This window comes from Neofelis nebulosa, chromosome 6 (genome assembly GCF_028018385.1).
Source record: "Neofelis nebulosa isolate mNeoNeb1 chromosome 6, mNeoNeb1.pri, whole genome shotgun sequence".
NCBI lineage: Eukaryota > Metazoa > Chordata > Mammalia > Carnivora > Felidae > Neofelis > Neofelis nebulosa.
Window position 1 is genome coordinate 48,040,007 of NC_080787.1, and position 15,747 is coordinate 48,055,753.

The 15,747-nt window shown below is 44.3% G+C and overlaps 1 protein-coding gene across 1 annotated transcript; it reads left to right on the top strand.

Moving 5' to 3' along the window:
• Positions 1–957: 957 nt before the first annotated feature.
• Positions 958–15,189, top strand: ANKRD66 (ankyrin repeat domain 66). The gene is made up of 4 exons (XM_058734172.1): positions 958–1,007; positions 7,329–7,493; positions 9,282–9,510; positions 14,058–15,189. Exons 2-4 carry the CDS (start codon positions 7,331–7,333, stop codon positions 14,257–14,259), a joined length of 594 nt encoding a protein of 197 aa, XP_058590155.1. The 5' UTR covers positions 958–1,007; positions 7,329–7,330; the 3' UTR covers positions 14,260–15,189.
• Positions 15,190–15,747: the final 558 nt, after the last annotated feature.

Below are 15,747 nucleotides of genomic sequence, written 5' to 3' on the forward strand. Positions count from 1 at the left end.
AATAGCACACAAAGCTTTATAAACATAAGATGAAGATAAATTCTGATCTTGCAACAATATCAATTCTTTGTACACTGCAAGAAGTAGACTCTGCTAATGGAATACTGAATTTGTGTAGTAAATGCTTTCAACATGGTCTGTCTTTTACTTTGGACTCTCAGCTCGAAGAAGAAAGGAACACGAGTCTTGTTCTCCACAGAGCCTAGTACAGTATATAAGGCATTCAGTAAACACATGTGAGAAGAAAGGTAGCAGAGAAATGATAGGAGAAAGAAAAAAAAAAAGAATGAAAGAGGGGGGAAGAGAAAGAGAGGGAGGGGCAGAGAGATAAAGAGGGGGAGGAAGAAGAAAGGAAGGAAGGAAGGAAAGGAGGGAGGGAGAGAGAGAGAAAAGGGAGACAGGAGGACCAGCATCACCATAAAGATAGGAGATGCTAGAGTAAGGGATCAAAAACAAGGAGGCCATGAGAAATTGACTGAAGGCTTTCTCCTTCCTCCACCCTGTTAGCAGGTGCTTTATCAATTATTTCAGCTACGCATCTTTCGTTGCCGAATGAGAAAAGTGTTAAAACTTCCTTTTATTGGTGAGAATTGAGTTTCAGCAAATTTAAGGGTCTTGCGCAAGATCTCAAGCTGGTTCTGAGAGTGCGGGGTGCATGTCATCTACGACACCCCGCCGTGGTCACCGGGCAGCGTGTTTCCTTCACAGTGCCCTGTGGACTGGCAATCTGTTTTTCCATTTTCATGCATTTGGATGAAATGCTACTTGAAGAGAAGCTGTCAAGGACCACACTCAGACTACAGAAGCAGGCCAGGACCGCTGACCAGCTTCAGTGGAAGCAAAGGGGCAGTCCCCTTTCCTCCAGCAAGCACCTCCTCCCGGAGGCCTACCTTGATTGACAGGCTTTACTGACGAAGGAGGGGCCAGTTTCCATGGTGTGAACAAAACAAACCTCTGGCCCCTAAGACGCCTGCCTGTGCTGGGTGCCTCAGATCTCAAGCAAGAGAGTAAGTATTTTTATATTACTCCTGCCTTCAGCTTTTTACACCTATTATGGATCATTCATATTATTAGAACTTATATTTACTGGCTACTTCTTTACATTTGGGCGCCTGTACCAGAAAGACAGAAATTCAGGTGCACTTCATGAAATTTATGAAGATTCATGTGAAGGAAAGTTTGCTAAATTTCAGTAGTCAGTTGCAGGCTAGTGAATTGGACGTTTTCTACAATTTTTTTTTTTTTAAAGAAAGCCTCTAGCAGTATCATTTATTTTTTAAAAATTTTAATGCTTATTTATTTTTTGGGTGGGGGGGAGGGGCAGAGAGAGGGCGACACAGAATCGGAAGCAGACTCCAGGCTCTGAGTTGTCAACACAGAGCCCGACGCGGGGCTCAAACCCACGAACCATGAGATCATGACCTGAACTGAAGTCGGAGGCTTAACCGACTGAGCCACCCAGGTGCCCCCTCATTTATTGTTTTTAAACGGCTTTATTGAGCTATAATTCACATACCATAAAATTCATTTATTTATAGTACATAATTCAGTGGTTTTTGATATATTCAAAGTTATGAAAGCCTCACTTGCCCCTGCCTAATTTTAGAACGTTTCATCACCTCCCCCCCCCCCGCCCCCGCAAAGCAATCCTATCCCCATTAGTAGTCACTTCCTACCCCCGCCTCCTCCCAGTTCAGGCAATCAATAATCTACTCTCTATCTCTGTGGATTTGCCTATCCTGGACACTTCACATAATTGGAATCTTACAATGTGTGGTCTCTTGCGCCTGGCTTCTTTCATTTAGCATGTTTTCAAGGTCCATTCGTGTTGTATCAGGTGTCAGTACTTTATTCCTTTTCTTTGTCAAATAATGTTACATCGTATGAACTCCCACATTTTATTCATGCATTCACCTACTAAGGGACATTTGGGTTGTTTCCACTCTTGGCTATTATGAATAATGCTGCTGGAAACATGCGTGTAACAAGTTTTTGTGTGGATATATATTTTCATTTCTGTAGGTAAATAGCTAAGTGTGGAGTTACAGGTCATATGATAAGTCTATGTTTAACTTTTTGAAGCACTGCCAAACTGTTTTCCAAAGCAGCTGCCCCATTTTATATCCCTACCACATCTGTGAGGGGTTCAATTTCCCCACATCCTCAGTGACACTTGACATTGTCTGTCTTTTTGATTACAGTTATTCTAGAGGGTGTGAGTGGTGCTTCAGTATGGTTTTCATTTGCATTTCCTCCGTGACTAATGATGTTGAGCATTTTTTTTCAGGTGCTTATTATTTTGTGCATATCTTCATGTGCCTATTCTTTGGGAGAAACTTCTGTTTATATTCCTTGACGATTGTTAATGGAGCTTTTTGTTTTTTATTGTTGAATTGTAAGAGTTCTGTATGTATTCTGGATACAAATCTCTTATCAGATATATAATTTTCAAATATTTTCTCCCATATTTGCTTTTATACTTTTCCTAAGGTATTGTTTGTAGAAAAAAAGTTTTTAATTTTGGTAAAATTCAATTTATCTGTTTGTTTTCTTTTGTTTCTTGTGCTTTTGCCGTCCTGTCTATGAACCGTTTCATTGTCTAACCCAAAATAATGAAGATTTGCTCCCATGTTTTCTTCTGAATATTTTAGTTTTAGGTCTTCTATAAGTCTGCAATTCATTTTAAGTTTTGTGTGTGGCATGAGGGGAAGGATTAACTTAATTCTTGAGTTTGTGAATACCCAACTGTGTCAGCACCATTTGGAAAGACTACGATTTTCCTGGCACCTTTGCTGAAAGCCAAATGACCATAATGTAAGCGTTTATTTCTGGACTCCCAATTCTGTCCCTTTTCTCTCTCTGTATCTATTTTTATGCCACACAGTGTACTTTGTATCACAGTTTTTTGGTTACTGTATCTTTATAGTAAGTTTAGAAATCGGGAAGTTTGAGTCCTCCTACTGTGGTCTTTTGCAAGATTGTTTGGCCTATTCTGAGTCCTTTGTATTTCCCTATGAAGTTTTAGGATCACTTCACCAATTTCTCTGCAAATAAATGTAGCTACTCATTGGAAACTTCTACTTGAATTGCAACTTCTCTGTGGGAAGTTGTGGAATTTCCTTGGTATGAACACGAACGTGACCCCAATGGAGTTGACTTAAGCCCAAACCTGGTTAAAGGTTGGTGTGAAATGTAAGCAGAGGCTTCCAGACAACGGATTCTAAAAATGGTTTGTTTTTGTGACACCTGCAGGTCGGAAAGCCTCCAGTACTTGTTCACGATTTGATTTATCATCGATCAAATCCTCCGGTGTAAGGGTTTTCTTACTAAAACAAACAAGCCAAAAAGAGGAAACACATCCCATGCCATCTTCTCTTACCTAACATATACTGAGCGCTCACTTCCTGCAAAAAGGCACGTCCTTGTCCGACACATCTAGTGACTCTGAAGCACTTCAGGCCGAGGCCCAGGCATCTATTTATTTATTTATTTATTTATTTATTTATTATTTAACGTTTATTTAGTTTTGAGACAGAGAGAGACAGAGCATGAACAGGGGAGGGTCAGAGAGAGAGGGAGACAGAATCTGAAACAGGCTCCAGGCTCTGAGCTGTCAGCACAGAGCCCGACGCGGGGCTTGAACTCACGGACCGCGAGATCGTGACCTGAGCTTAACCGACAGAGCCACCTAGGCGCCCCTGGGCATCTATTTTTTAAAACTCACCAGTAATTTTCACGTAGTCCTTCAGTGAGGAACAACAGCCGCATCCCTACTGCTTCTCCCTTACTTCAGGTCTCTCCCCTGCCTTGTAGCCAGAGACATTGCTACTCAGTGCGGTCTATGAACTGGTAGTTGTCGTGTTGACTTGTTACAGATGCAGGGTCTCAGGTCTCCTCCTAGACCTACTGAATCAGAATCTGCATTTTAACAAGATCCCAGATGCTTTCTATGGACCAGAGGTTGGTAAACTACGGTCTACGGGCCAAGTGTGGCTCACTCCATTTTTCCAGGCATGCGGTCACCACTTATGAGGGTGGCTCTCGGGGGGCAAGCACGGTGAGCTTTGGAGAGCTAACTGCTCTCTAGTCTGCTCTTAGCACTTGTCCGCTGAGCTCACGGCTGTGCCTAGTCCCTGCCCAGGGCCCTGCTGGTCAGCGCCTACACTTTGGGGACTCTGCTGTCGGCAGTGAGCAATGGGAATGGTCCAGCCAAGTTACCTTGCCTCCCACCAGCTGTCAACTTGAACTGATTGGGCTGCTGGAGAAGAGAGAGGGCATGCTGGGATCTGGGCATCACTGGAGTAAAGGGCAAGTGACCATCCTTTCAGCCAGACCCGTCCTCCCCGGGCTGGTTGCTCTTGGCCCTGAGAACGTCTCCAGATGAGCGTGGCACAAAGGACGCTCACCCACTACCACCAATCGTTCCCCTCCCAGGATGGCCCGCCTCTGGCAAGAGGTTTTCTCTTGTCGCATAATAGTTAGGTAACGTTAAATAATCGCCTTGAGTTTTGCCTCTTGGCCTATAAAGGCTAAGAAGTTTCCTATCCAGCCCTTTATAGGAAACATTTGTGGATCCTTGGTCTGTACGTCAGTTAGAGCCACTTGCTCTTTGCAGAATGTGCCTCCCTCCCCACTCCCGATGCGCTGTTGCCTGGGCTGGATCTTCCACTATGGCCATGCCCGAGAAGACTCTTACTCATCCTTTTGGGAGTCGGCTTAGGTCACTTTTGGAAAAAAGTCCCTTTCACTTCCTAGCCTGGGGAAATGTCCTTTCCTTCTGTCCCCAGAAAAATCACTGCCATTATAACACTTAGGACATTGCATGTTAATTATGTTATGCACTTCTCTCCCCCTCTAGGGCTGTCCTCATATTTCCGTCTACATCAGGAGGTCTGATATGAGGCTCAATAATTCACATTTCAAATAAATTCCTAGGTGCTGCTGCTGCTGGGCCACAATGTGTCTGGCTGACTCCAAATTCTTCTTGACATCTCAACTGAAATGTTGGGATCAAAGAGACATTTTCGCTGGGCCCACCGCACATGGCTCTCTCCTCATTCTTTAATTCTATCCCAACCCTTGGGGCGCCTGGGTGGCCCAGTTGGCTAAGAGTCCGACTTCGGCTCAAGTCATGATCTCACAGTTTGTGGGTTTGAGCCCCGCGTCAGGCTCTGTGCTGACAGCTCAGAGCCTGGAGCCTGCTTCGGATTCTGTGTCTCCCTCTCTCTCTGCCCCTTCCCTGCTTGCAGTTTGCCTCTCTCTCTCTCTCTCAAAAATAAGTAAACATTAAAAAAATTTCTATCCCAATCCCTTATTTTGTTTATATCTGTAATTCCCAAACTTGTTGGTCTCAGGACTCCTTTACCTTTAAATACCTTTACCTTTAAATAATAAATTTACCTTATTAGAAATTAAAATGCAGGCATTTATATACATTGCATTAATGCAATATGCATTGCATTAATATACAATAACATAAAAATATTTTTATGAAAAATAATTACATTTTCTAAAGCAAAAGAAATGAGAAGAGTAACATTGTTTATGTATGTATGTATGTATGTATGTATGTATGTGTTTATGTAGTTGAATCCCTATAATATGTGGCTTAATAGAAGATAGGGGGGTTCTTAGATCTTCTGTATTCAGTTTGTTGTTTTGGCTGAAATATTGAAAGAAAATCTGGTTCCACATATATTGGAAAAGGGAATTGGGAAAGGGAAGAGTATTTTGTAGCCTTTTCAGATAACTGCGGATATTCTCTGATACTATGCCCAAACTGACACATGGTTGTGCTTTTTAGTGACTTGGAATCTGAAACAACCTCAGTGTATTTTTTGTCCTCTGTCTCACTAAAATCCACAGGTCTATCTTGAATAGGTCTCTTTACCCATGCATGATTTTGTAACATCATCCACTTGTCATTTGGAAGACATCAGTTCACGGAGTTATGCAGACTTCCCAAATGTTGACACATTTCGTTACAGAATCTTTTAAAATAACTTTTGTGGGGGCGCCTGGGTGGCGCAGTCGGTTAAGCGTCCGACTTCAGCCAGGTCACGATCTCGCGGTCCGTGAGTTCGAGCCCCACGTCGGGCTCTGGGCTGATGGCTCGGAGCCTGGAGCCTGTTTCCGATTCTGTGTCTCCCTCTCTCTGCCCCTCTCCCGTTCATGCTCTGTCTGTCTCTCTCTGTCCCAAAAATAAATAAAAAACGTTGAAAAAAAAATTTAAAAAAAAAATAACTTTTGTGAAGTCATGCAATTAAGGGTCAACATGCATAGTTCTTACTACTTTAGTTTCTTGGTTGAAACTACCTTTTCGTTTTTGTTTTTTTTTGTTTTTTTTGTATTTATTTATTTTTGAGACAGAGACAGAGCACGAACAGGGGAAGGGCAGAGAAAGAGGGAGACACAGAATCTGAAGCAGCTCCAGCCTCCGAGCTGTCAGCACAGAGCCCGGCGCGGGGCTCCAACTCACGAACTGTGAGATCATGACCTGAGCTGAAGTCGGACGCTTAACCGACTGAGCCACCCAGGTGCCCCCCTTTTCGTTTGTTTTTGACTCTCCGTGTGTGATGCCACTGCCTTGCTTCATGCTGAGGCAACAGCAGCTTTGTACCTCATTGCTTTTCAACCCTCAGGGCAAATGTCGGCACAGTGAACAAGGCCAATGGCATTTCATATTATAATGAAAATAGTTTTGACTGCATGCATCCCCTGAAAGAGTCCTAGAGATTCCTAAGCATCTGTAGACTGTAGTTTGAGAACTGTCGGTTTCTGCGTTAATGTTGTAGATAACTTGCAGCCGTGTTGTTTGCATGTTTACATCTAGTCCATCTGAATTGGTGTGCCAACAGTGTTAACTTTCTCTGGAGTCCCTTCTCTGCATTCAGTCAGTAAACTTTTCACATGGATTGTCATTGTACCCTCACAACAACTCCGGCAAGTTGTCTCCGGGTTATAGATGAGAAAGCCAAGGCGCAGAATCCCACAACTAATTCAGAATCGCACTACCAGCACTTTGGAACGGGAACTGGAGATAGCACTGGAAAGTGGTTTGAGGCCAAATAGAAAATGCCAGCCCATGAATTCAGCCTGTATGCCTGGAGGCAGAGGGGAGCGTCGATAGATTTTAGGTAAGGGACTGGCATGTACTAACCATGGTGGCTGAGATCCAAATACACCCTCAGCAGCGCACACACATGCAAATTTGTGAGCGGAGAAAGAAAGTAAATGGTAAAGAATCCCGCGGAATCACGTACTGAGAAGAAAGAGCTGTAGAGAACTTCCTAAGGGGCATGTTTCCCCCCCCCCCCCTATTATTTCAGTCATGGAATCCACCAAAATGTCAGACATGACAAAGCTCCACCAAGCTGTGGCTGTTGGGGATTACAGTTTAGTGAAAAAGATTTTGAAGAAAGGTCTCTGTGACCCAAACTACAAGGATGTGGACTGGAATGACCGAACTCCACTTCACTGGGCTGCAATCAAAGGTGAGTGGGCAGTGCCTGGGTAGAATCCATCTTTTGGAGCCCACCATTTGTGAAGTGACCAGTCTGTGTGGGGGTAGTAGAAAGAACATTTCTTGAGAGCCAAATGGAACATGTGAACCCTGGCACCACCACTTACTGGTTGTAGCAACTTAAGCAAATTACTTAATGTCTCTGGGCCTTAAGTGAGTTATCTACATAATGGAAACTGATGCTACCTTGGAATCTTGTGGTGAGGATTCACTAAGATAATGCGTGTACAGTGCCCAGCCCATAATTTGCTCTCAATTGATATTAGTCTTCTGCCCTCTTGACCTCCAACAAGAAAGGGAGCATCATTGCCGAGGTCGGACGGGGACTCTGCCTTGTTCATTGCTATAACCTCCATGCCTCACATGGCTCGGTTACAGAATTCAAGGAGGATAGTAGCAAAAGCAGCCAATGGGCCTATCAAGGCCTTCAGCAATGGAACACCATGGAAGGATGTCAAGTAAGAGAGTGTTCTGTTTGCTTTTTAAAATTTTGTTTTGACTTCTATATGGAGAATGGATTGGCAGGAAGCAAGACTGGATGCAGAGAAATCAGTTGGTAGAATTTTGCAGCAACTTAAGTCCAAGGTGATGGTGGCTATAATGAAGCACCTTTTAGTGAACATTTGCTTTATGCTGGGCACTGTGCTGTATACATTATGCCTGTGATTTCATTTGTACTTCACAAGAACTCACTGAGGGAGGTGATCATATTTTTAATTTACAAATGAGGAAACCTGAGCCTCACACCTTCGTTTCTCGTCTGGGATGCCATAGTCAGCAGCTGTTATTTACTGGCAGGTATGAGCCCACATCCGTCGTCCCCAAAAGCCTGGGCTCTTAACTGGTGCTAACTATAAAGTCGGTGGGGCTTAAAATATTTTTTATCGAGGTGTAATTAATATACAGCATTATATCAGTTTCAGAGGTACAACAACACAGTGACTAAATTTTTTTTATGTGTTGCGAAATGAGCACCACAGTAACTGAAGTTAAAATCTGTCCCCATTTGTAGTTACCAAAAAGCTTTCTTCTGGTAAGTTTTAAGATCTACTCTCTTGGCAGCTTTCAAATCTGCAACACAGCCTCGTTAACTATAGTCACGCTGTGGTACATTGCATCGTCGGGACTTACTTATTTTATAACTGATGTTTGGACCTTTTGCCGGTCGTCACTCGTTTCTCCCACCCCTTACCCCCCCACCTCTGGCAACCACCAGTTTGTTCACTGAACCAGTGATATTGGTGTGTTTGTGTGTGTGTGAGGTTTCTGTTGCTGTTGCTGTTGTACATTCCGCGTACAAGTGAGATCCTAAGGTATTTCTTTTTCTCTGGCTTATTTCCACTCAGCGTAATGCCCTCAAGGCCCATCCCTGTTGTTGCAAAATGTTTGCTTTTCAATCACCATTGAGACTGCCAAAAGCTGAGTGAGCCTGACCAGTGCCCTACAGGCATGAGTACAGCGCCTTAGGAGGGAAAGCAAGATTCCTAGGAAGGGAGTGGGGGGAAGGGAATGCCCTGGAGGGAGGGAGTAGAGGGAATAGTTGGAGGGCCCAGGCCTCTAGTAGGAGCAAGGTTCATGGGGTGAAGTGGGGCACTGCGTCCCTGGTAAGAAGGGGCGGGCGGAAGGAGAGGGAGGGTGAGGAGGGGCTTCCCAGCAAATGTCTTCCCTTCTTTTGGACAACCTAGGCTAGTTCTGGCCTCCGCGGGGGCAGAGACATTTTAATCTTAACCTCTTCCCGTTTCTTCCCGTTACATCTAAGGGCATGTGGAGGTGATGCAGCTCCTTATAGAATACGGGGCCAGGCCCTGCCTGGTGACTGATGTGGGCTGGACCCCAGCTCATTTTGCAGCTGAGTCAGGCCACGTGAATGTGCTCAAAATTCTCCATGCATTGCATGCGGCCATCGACGCCCCCGACTTCTTTGGAGACACGCCGAAGAGGATCGCACAGATCTATGGGCAGACCGCCTGTGTGGCGTTTCTGGAGAAGTAAGTTTCCTTTATTTCCAGCTAGAGAAGTGGCAGAGAAACAGGAGCCTGTGATCAAGATATCTGCCAACTCAGTGGTCTCGGGTCCGTCCAAGGGAATGAGCAAATTCAGCTAACAGTTGTCTGAGTTGTTTTTATTAACTTTTCACAGAAATGACTAGTTTAGGTGGAAGCGACATTGCTGCAGATTATGTGACATCTATTGTTTTTGTATTATACCAAAAGTATAGTTATTTTAATGATACATATTTATAATAATGTTAACAACATCTCATTGTTATAATTACTATTTTAGATTGTACAAAAATTACCTCAGATAAGAGAGGTGAGACACCAAGTTTGCCAATGGGACGTGGGACAAGATTCATGCAGCCCCTGCAGATTCCTGAAAGGTATTCATACTAGCTATGTGACCTTGGGCAAGTTAAGCCACCTTGCTGGCTCAGTTTTCGTATTAAAAATGAACCTGGTGAATTAGGCTATCAGCTGTAAGGTCCCTTCTACCTTTTAAAATTGCTGTTCGCCTATGAATCTTCTATTCTCACACTCACCTAACATAAGGACTTTTCTAGCATTCGCTAATCTTTTCTCTCACCCACACATTCAAATGGAATCAAGTGTCAGTGATGCACGTGATGGTTACAGCTTCGGGAGGCATGGAAATAAAATTTAGGAATTTATGATCCGGTTGGGTTAATCAGTAGTTCGTTCAAGAGGCAGTAAAGTAACAGAATGAGGATAGCATTGCCTGAAAACCAAAATGAGCAAATCTGACTCCAGGGCAGGGCAGTTCATGGTAGGGAGGGGGGGAAGACCGTGAAATCACCTTCTAAGAACTTGAAGATAACGTTACCTTCTGTTAAGTAAAATAGTTGCTTACAATGAGGTTGGATATCTGTAGAAGTAACCAAAGAGACCTTCTCTTAAGAAGGTGTTCCACAGTAAAAAATACTCAAGCAGTGCCTGGGTGGTTCAGTCTGTGAAACCCCTGGCTCTTGATTTTGGCTCAGGTCATGATCCCAGGGTTGTGGGATCAAGCCCCGTGTTGGGCTCCGTGCTGAGCACAGAGCCTGCTTGGGATTCTCTCTTTCCTTTTCTCTCTGCCCTCCGCCACATGTACACATGCACGTGCTCTGTCTCTCTTTCTCTATTTCAAAAATAAATAAATAAATAAATAAATAAATAAATAAATATCATCATTGAGGTGATTTGGAGGTTAAAGAGACAGAACCTTGAGTCCTGACTCGAAGACTCTTCTCCCCAATCCTGCATCATCCCCTACGTTCAGTGAGCGTCATCCATTGGGGACCTCAGCATCTGCAGCATTGTTCTCTGAACTTTTAAAAACTCTTAACATATCACTATGTGGGCATGGTTCCCTCTCTTCGTTCTGCCAGTTCCTGGATCACCACACAGGGATTTGAATGCATCAAGACCTCTTCTCATTCAGCTTCTTCTTTCCCTCCCGATCCGTCGTCTGCCTGAAGGTTCCACGATCTTCCATCTATCTGCCATCTGGACGCCATGATACACTGCTTCTTCCACTCTGTTCCCATGATTCTTAAGTTTCCAACCGTTTGTCCTTCTGTACCATATGACCCAGCATTCCCACCCTTGAGTCAGTGTCTGTCTTCGCCACTCCTGTGCCTGTTCTGGTGGAGAAAAGCCCACAACGACGTACACAGGCACCATCAGAAATTCTGGGATTCCTGTCTTCAGCTGAGCCCTCAGAACAGTTGGACTATCCCTTCTTGTCCTGCTCCTTCATTGATGACTCACGTCCCCATCGTACCTCCACCTGTTCCTCAGACAGTAGGCTTTCCCCTTCATAGAGAAGATTGAAGCCAAGAGCATATGTATTTCAACCTCCTACACCTACATGTGGTATATACACCACATCTGTTCCTTCTTACCTTCCTGTCTGTCCTTCTGGGAGAAGTGTTACCTCTCCATATAGGCCCTGATCCAAATCTTTGTACCTCCTGCAGGGCCATCGTTCCCATACTCTCTGTTGCATCTTTTACCCTCTCTTCTGTATTTTTGGCTTTTTTTCTACTCCTTCCCTTCAGTCCTCATTGGCCTTTGAACCTGTTCAGATAGATCTTATGGAACAAACACACAAACGACTAGAGGTCCTTCTGCTGTCTGCTGTTTCTTTTCTCTTCCTGCATTTCTATGCTACTTGAATGTTACTCTGTGTAATCGTCTCTCCTTCCTCACCCACCTTTGCGCTTCTTCCCCACTGTTGTCTGAATCAATGCTCATCCGGGGAGGTCCTTGTTGCTAAATGAGTGACCTCTTATCAGTTCTCATCTCCCTTAATTTGGTATTTGACTGCCCTTCTCTTTTGGCATGTCTCCTTGGATAACTTTTTATCCTCTCTGATGCTACTCTCTTCTATTTCTCCTTGTCCCTATCTGATCATTTCTTCTCATGATTCTCTTGGGCTCTGATTCTCGCTTGCCTTTTAGATGCTGAAATTCCTCAGCATCTTATCCTTGGCTGTCCTCTGCTGAACCTCTCTGCATAATCTCATCCCCTTCCTAGTGACCCGTGGGTGGATAAGCATGATACATGAGCCCAGCATAACTGAAGTGGAAGATGGGTGGTTCCTCCAAATAGTGGGGGTGGGGGTGGGGTGCTATTACCAGGAAAAGTGGGCCTGCAGGGCTGAGCCGACGAAAACAACAACGATCAGCCACATCACGTGTAAGTCATGTTTAGGTATCATCATCTTCCATGTGCAACTTCCCTTTTGACAGTTGAAAGGGGTTAGAGAGAAGGAATCCTGGTGAAGAGGAAATTAATCTGGAACTTGAAAGATAGCTAAGGACTGACTAATGCAGGAGGGAGAAAGATTCTTGATTTGGAGAGAAGGGCACCAAGTCGGAAGTGTGCAGGGGTTGTGCATACGTGTGAGGGAGTGGAGGGGGAGTGAAAGGAGGAGTGGCCTGGCTAAGTACACCACTCATGCTAGAGAGAAGTGGAGAATAAGGTTGGGTGGGTGGGTGACCATTATGGGATGGGCGAGCAGATGAGTGTGAACTCATCTAGGCATTGAGGAGAGGAAACAGATGCTCTAGCAAAGTCCCTTCTGTAGGGGAAGAGACAGCAGGGGTGGTATGCAGCTAGGATTGGAGGCACTCAGACCATAAGTAGGGAGGTCACTGAGGAATTTCTTAATGCCTCATGTTGCAAGTAGGTGCTCTCCTGGGCTAGGATGACGAAAAGAAAAGTTATAAGAGAATTTCAGAAAAAGCCTGGACAGTATTTGACAACTTGCTGAATATCCCAGGGGTCCTAGTGAAATAATTCAACTTTTGATTCGGCTTCCTCTAAGCCGTGCATTCAACAAATATTTTGGAGCCCTACCTACCATGCCCATTGCTTTGAACTCGATACCACAAAGGATTTAAAGACAAATCAGATACAGTGTTGGATGTCAAGTTCCCTGTGTGAGAAGGGAGATACTTGTTTACATAAATAGTGCTACTATGGGATAGAAGGTGGCAAAGCCCAAAAAGAGCAGGGCAGAGGAAGGATGTTATGTGGTCTAAATACGGAGCGGTCACTTGTTGTTAAGGGGACAAGCAGGTTTGCTATCTAAAGAGATAAAAATTGAATAATAAAGATTGAACTGTGCTTTTTGTAAAACTTTGTACTTGAACTACTTCAAACGATACTGTTGTCTGCTTTTCTTTGTCCATGTGTGTATGATGATCTATTTACCCATTCCTCTCTTACCTCTTCTATTGTTCCATATCTACCACCTATCTATATATCGTGTAAGTATTCTTTTCACAAATCCTTCTATATACAAATAATACATATGTGATTATGACTACTTTTCTTTCTTTTTTAAATGTTTCCATATTTTAAATTCTTATACAACAAGGGTGCCTGAGCGGCTCAGATGGTTAAGCACCAACTTTGGCTCAGGTCATGCTCTCTCAGTTCGTGGGTTCAAGCCCTGCGTGGGGCTCTGTGCTGACAGCTGAGCCCGGAGCCTGCTTCGGATTCTGCGTTTCCCTCTCCATCTGTTCCTCTCACACTTGCACTCTCACTCTTTCAAAAATAAGTAAACATTTAAAAAATTTTTTTAATAAAAAAATAAAATCTTATGCAACAAATGTACATGGTTTTATAATTAAGGAAAAAATACAATGGAAAAAGAAAGGAAGGAAAACAGCATCCTAGTAATATGCTGGTGGCTGTGTGAATGTGAGTCCTTCAGCATTAGCAGTGTCGTCTACACGCTAAGCGCCCATCCTTCTGTGAACTTCCCACTCTGGGCATGCCATTTTTCTCCACCTCAGTAGCTTCTTTAGTGTCCGAGGTCCCGAAGCGTACACTTGGAGATGCTGGAGCTTGGCCCCCTTCTTTCTCTCCGGGACTCCTGAGGTGGCCGGGCTGTGTGCAGAGGGCTGGAAGAGACGCCCACGCTGATGCCATCCCAGGGTCTCCCATCCGGGTACTGAGAGCCGCCATCTTGCCCACACAGGCTCTCCCATCCGGGTACTGAGAGCCGCCATCTTGCCCCTCTCCAGGGCCGAGCCCGAGTGCCAGGACCATCGCCGCACTGCCAGGCAGAAGGGGCTGCCTCTGGACCAGAGGGACGGAGACTGGGATGCCAAGAAAAGGGAGCTGGAGCTGTCTCTTCCCTCCTCGAATCAAAAAACTAATAAGAAAAAGATTAAAAAAATCCAAGGCCCCACCAGGCTGAGCCATCCCAAGGAGAGGAGAATGTGAGGACAGCGTTGGTGGCTCTGGCACCCATGTTTTCTGCGGAAATAGCTTTCCCTGGCACCAGACTAGGAGTGGTTAGACCTGTGCTGTCTTTACATGATTCTAGAGACCATTCTGTAGACCGGCCTTCTACCGGCAGCTCATGACCTGTCATTCAACCCAAAGCCTCGCTGGGCATTCCCTACAGGAGCTGCTGCCTCCTTGCTGATCCAAGCTGTCCACAAGTATTGCCAGAAAGGGACAAGTGTTAGCTGCTTGTGTTTGGCCACGAGTCCTTTGCACTGTCAGCACCCCGTGACCCACTATATGCAATTATTGAATTATAGGGGGCAAAGAAAGAGCTCTCCCTAAGGAAACTGGATTGTTTCAATGAAAAAAAAAGTAACAATACAATCCCAATAATTTCCAACCTACTCAGTTCAGTTAATCTATGAAAAAAAAAAAAAAGGTATTTGTTACCACGTAAACCAAGCAAGGAGGTGAACAAATGTAGCTCCCAGTTTCCAGTTTTTTTTGTTTTGTTTGTTTGTTTCTTTGCAGAGTAGGGGCTCACAATCTCAGCATGGTCATTGATCAGTGATCACTTTCACATAAGAAAAACGGTGTGGGTGATGGACCAACTCAGTGAGCGATAACCGGAAACCCCAACAAGAATTCATTTCATCCCACATAAGAAATGAGAGGTAGCAAGGATAGTGGACCATGTGAATACAGCTCTACTTGTGCAATGTGTATTTTAGGGAATCTGAACACAGATCAGGTATTTCCAATGAAAATATTGCATCCAAATTGAGATCTGCTCTAACTGTAAAATATATATCAGATTTTGAATACTTAGAAAAAATGTAAAACAGCTCATTAATGTTCTTGATTACATGGTGAAATGATACTATGTTAGATATTGAGTTAAATAAAACGTATTACTAACGTGAATTTTCTCTTTTTCCATCCACTTTTTGAAACACGTGGCTGCCAGTGGGGTGCCTGGGTGACTCAGTCCGTTAAGCGTCTGACCCTTGATTTTGTCTCGGGCCTCAGGTCATGATCTCATGGCATGTGAGTTCAGTTGGAGCCCTGCATCCGGCTCCGTGCTGACAGCACACAGCCTGCTTGGGATCCTCTCCCACCACCCCCCCCCACTTCCTTCTCTCCCCACCCCGTGCGTGTTCTCTTTCTCTCTCAAAAATAAATAAAAACTGAAAAGAAAAAAAGAAAATATGCGACTGCTAGAATGTTTAAAATTCCGTAGGTGGCTTGCCCTTTTTTTTTTTTTTTTTTTTTTTTTTTTTCCTCCTGACAGCACTGCAGGAGAAACCAGAAAATATTTACAGCCTCCACCGGGCAGATGGCCTGAGGCGCTCCAATTGGCTACTCTACGTTCTAGATTTACTAGCTTCTCTGCCTAACTCAGTGTCTTTAAGCATCTAACGTCTTCATTACGCCTTCCTCAATTCATGTTTGTGTTAATACAGGCATGCTCGGTTTGAATTA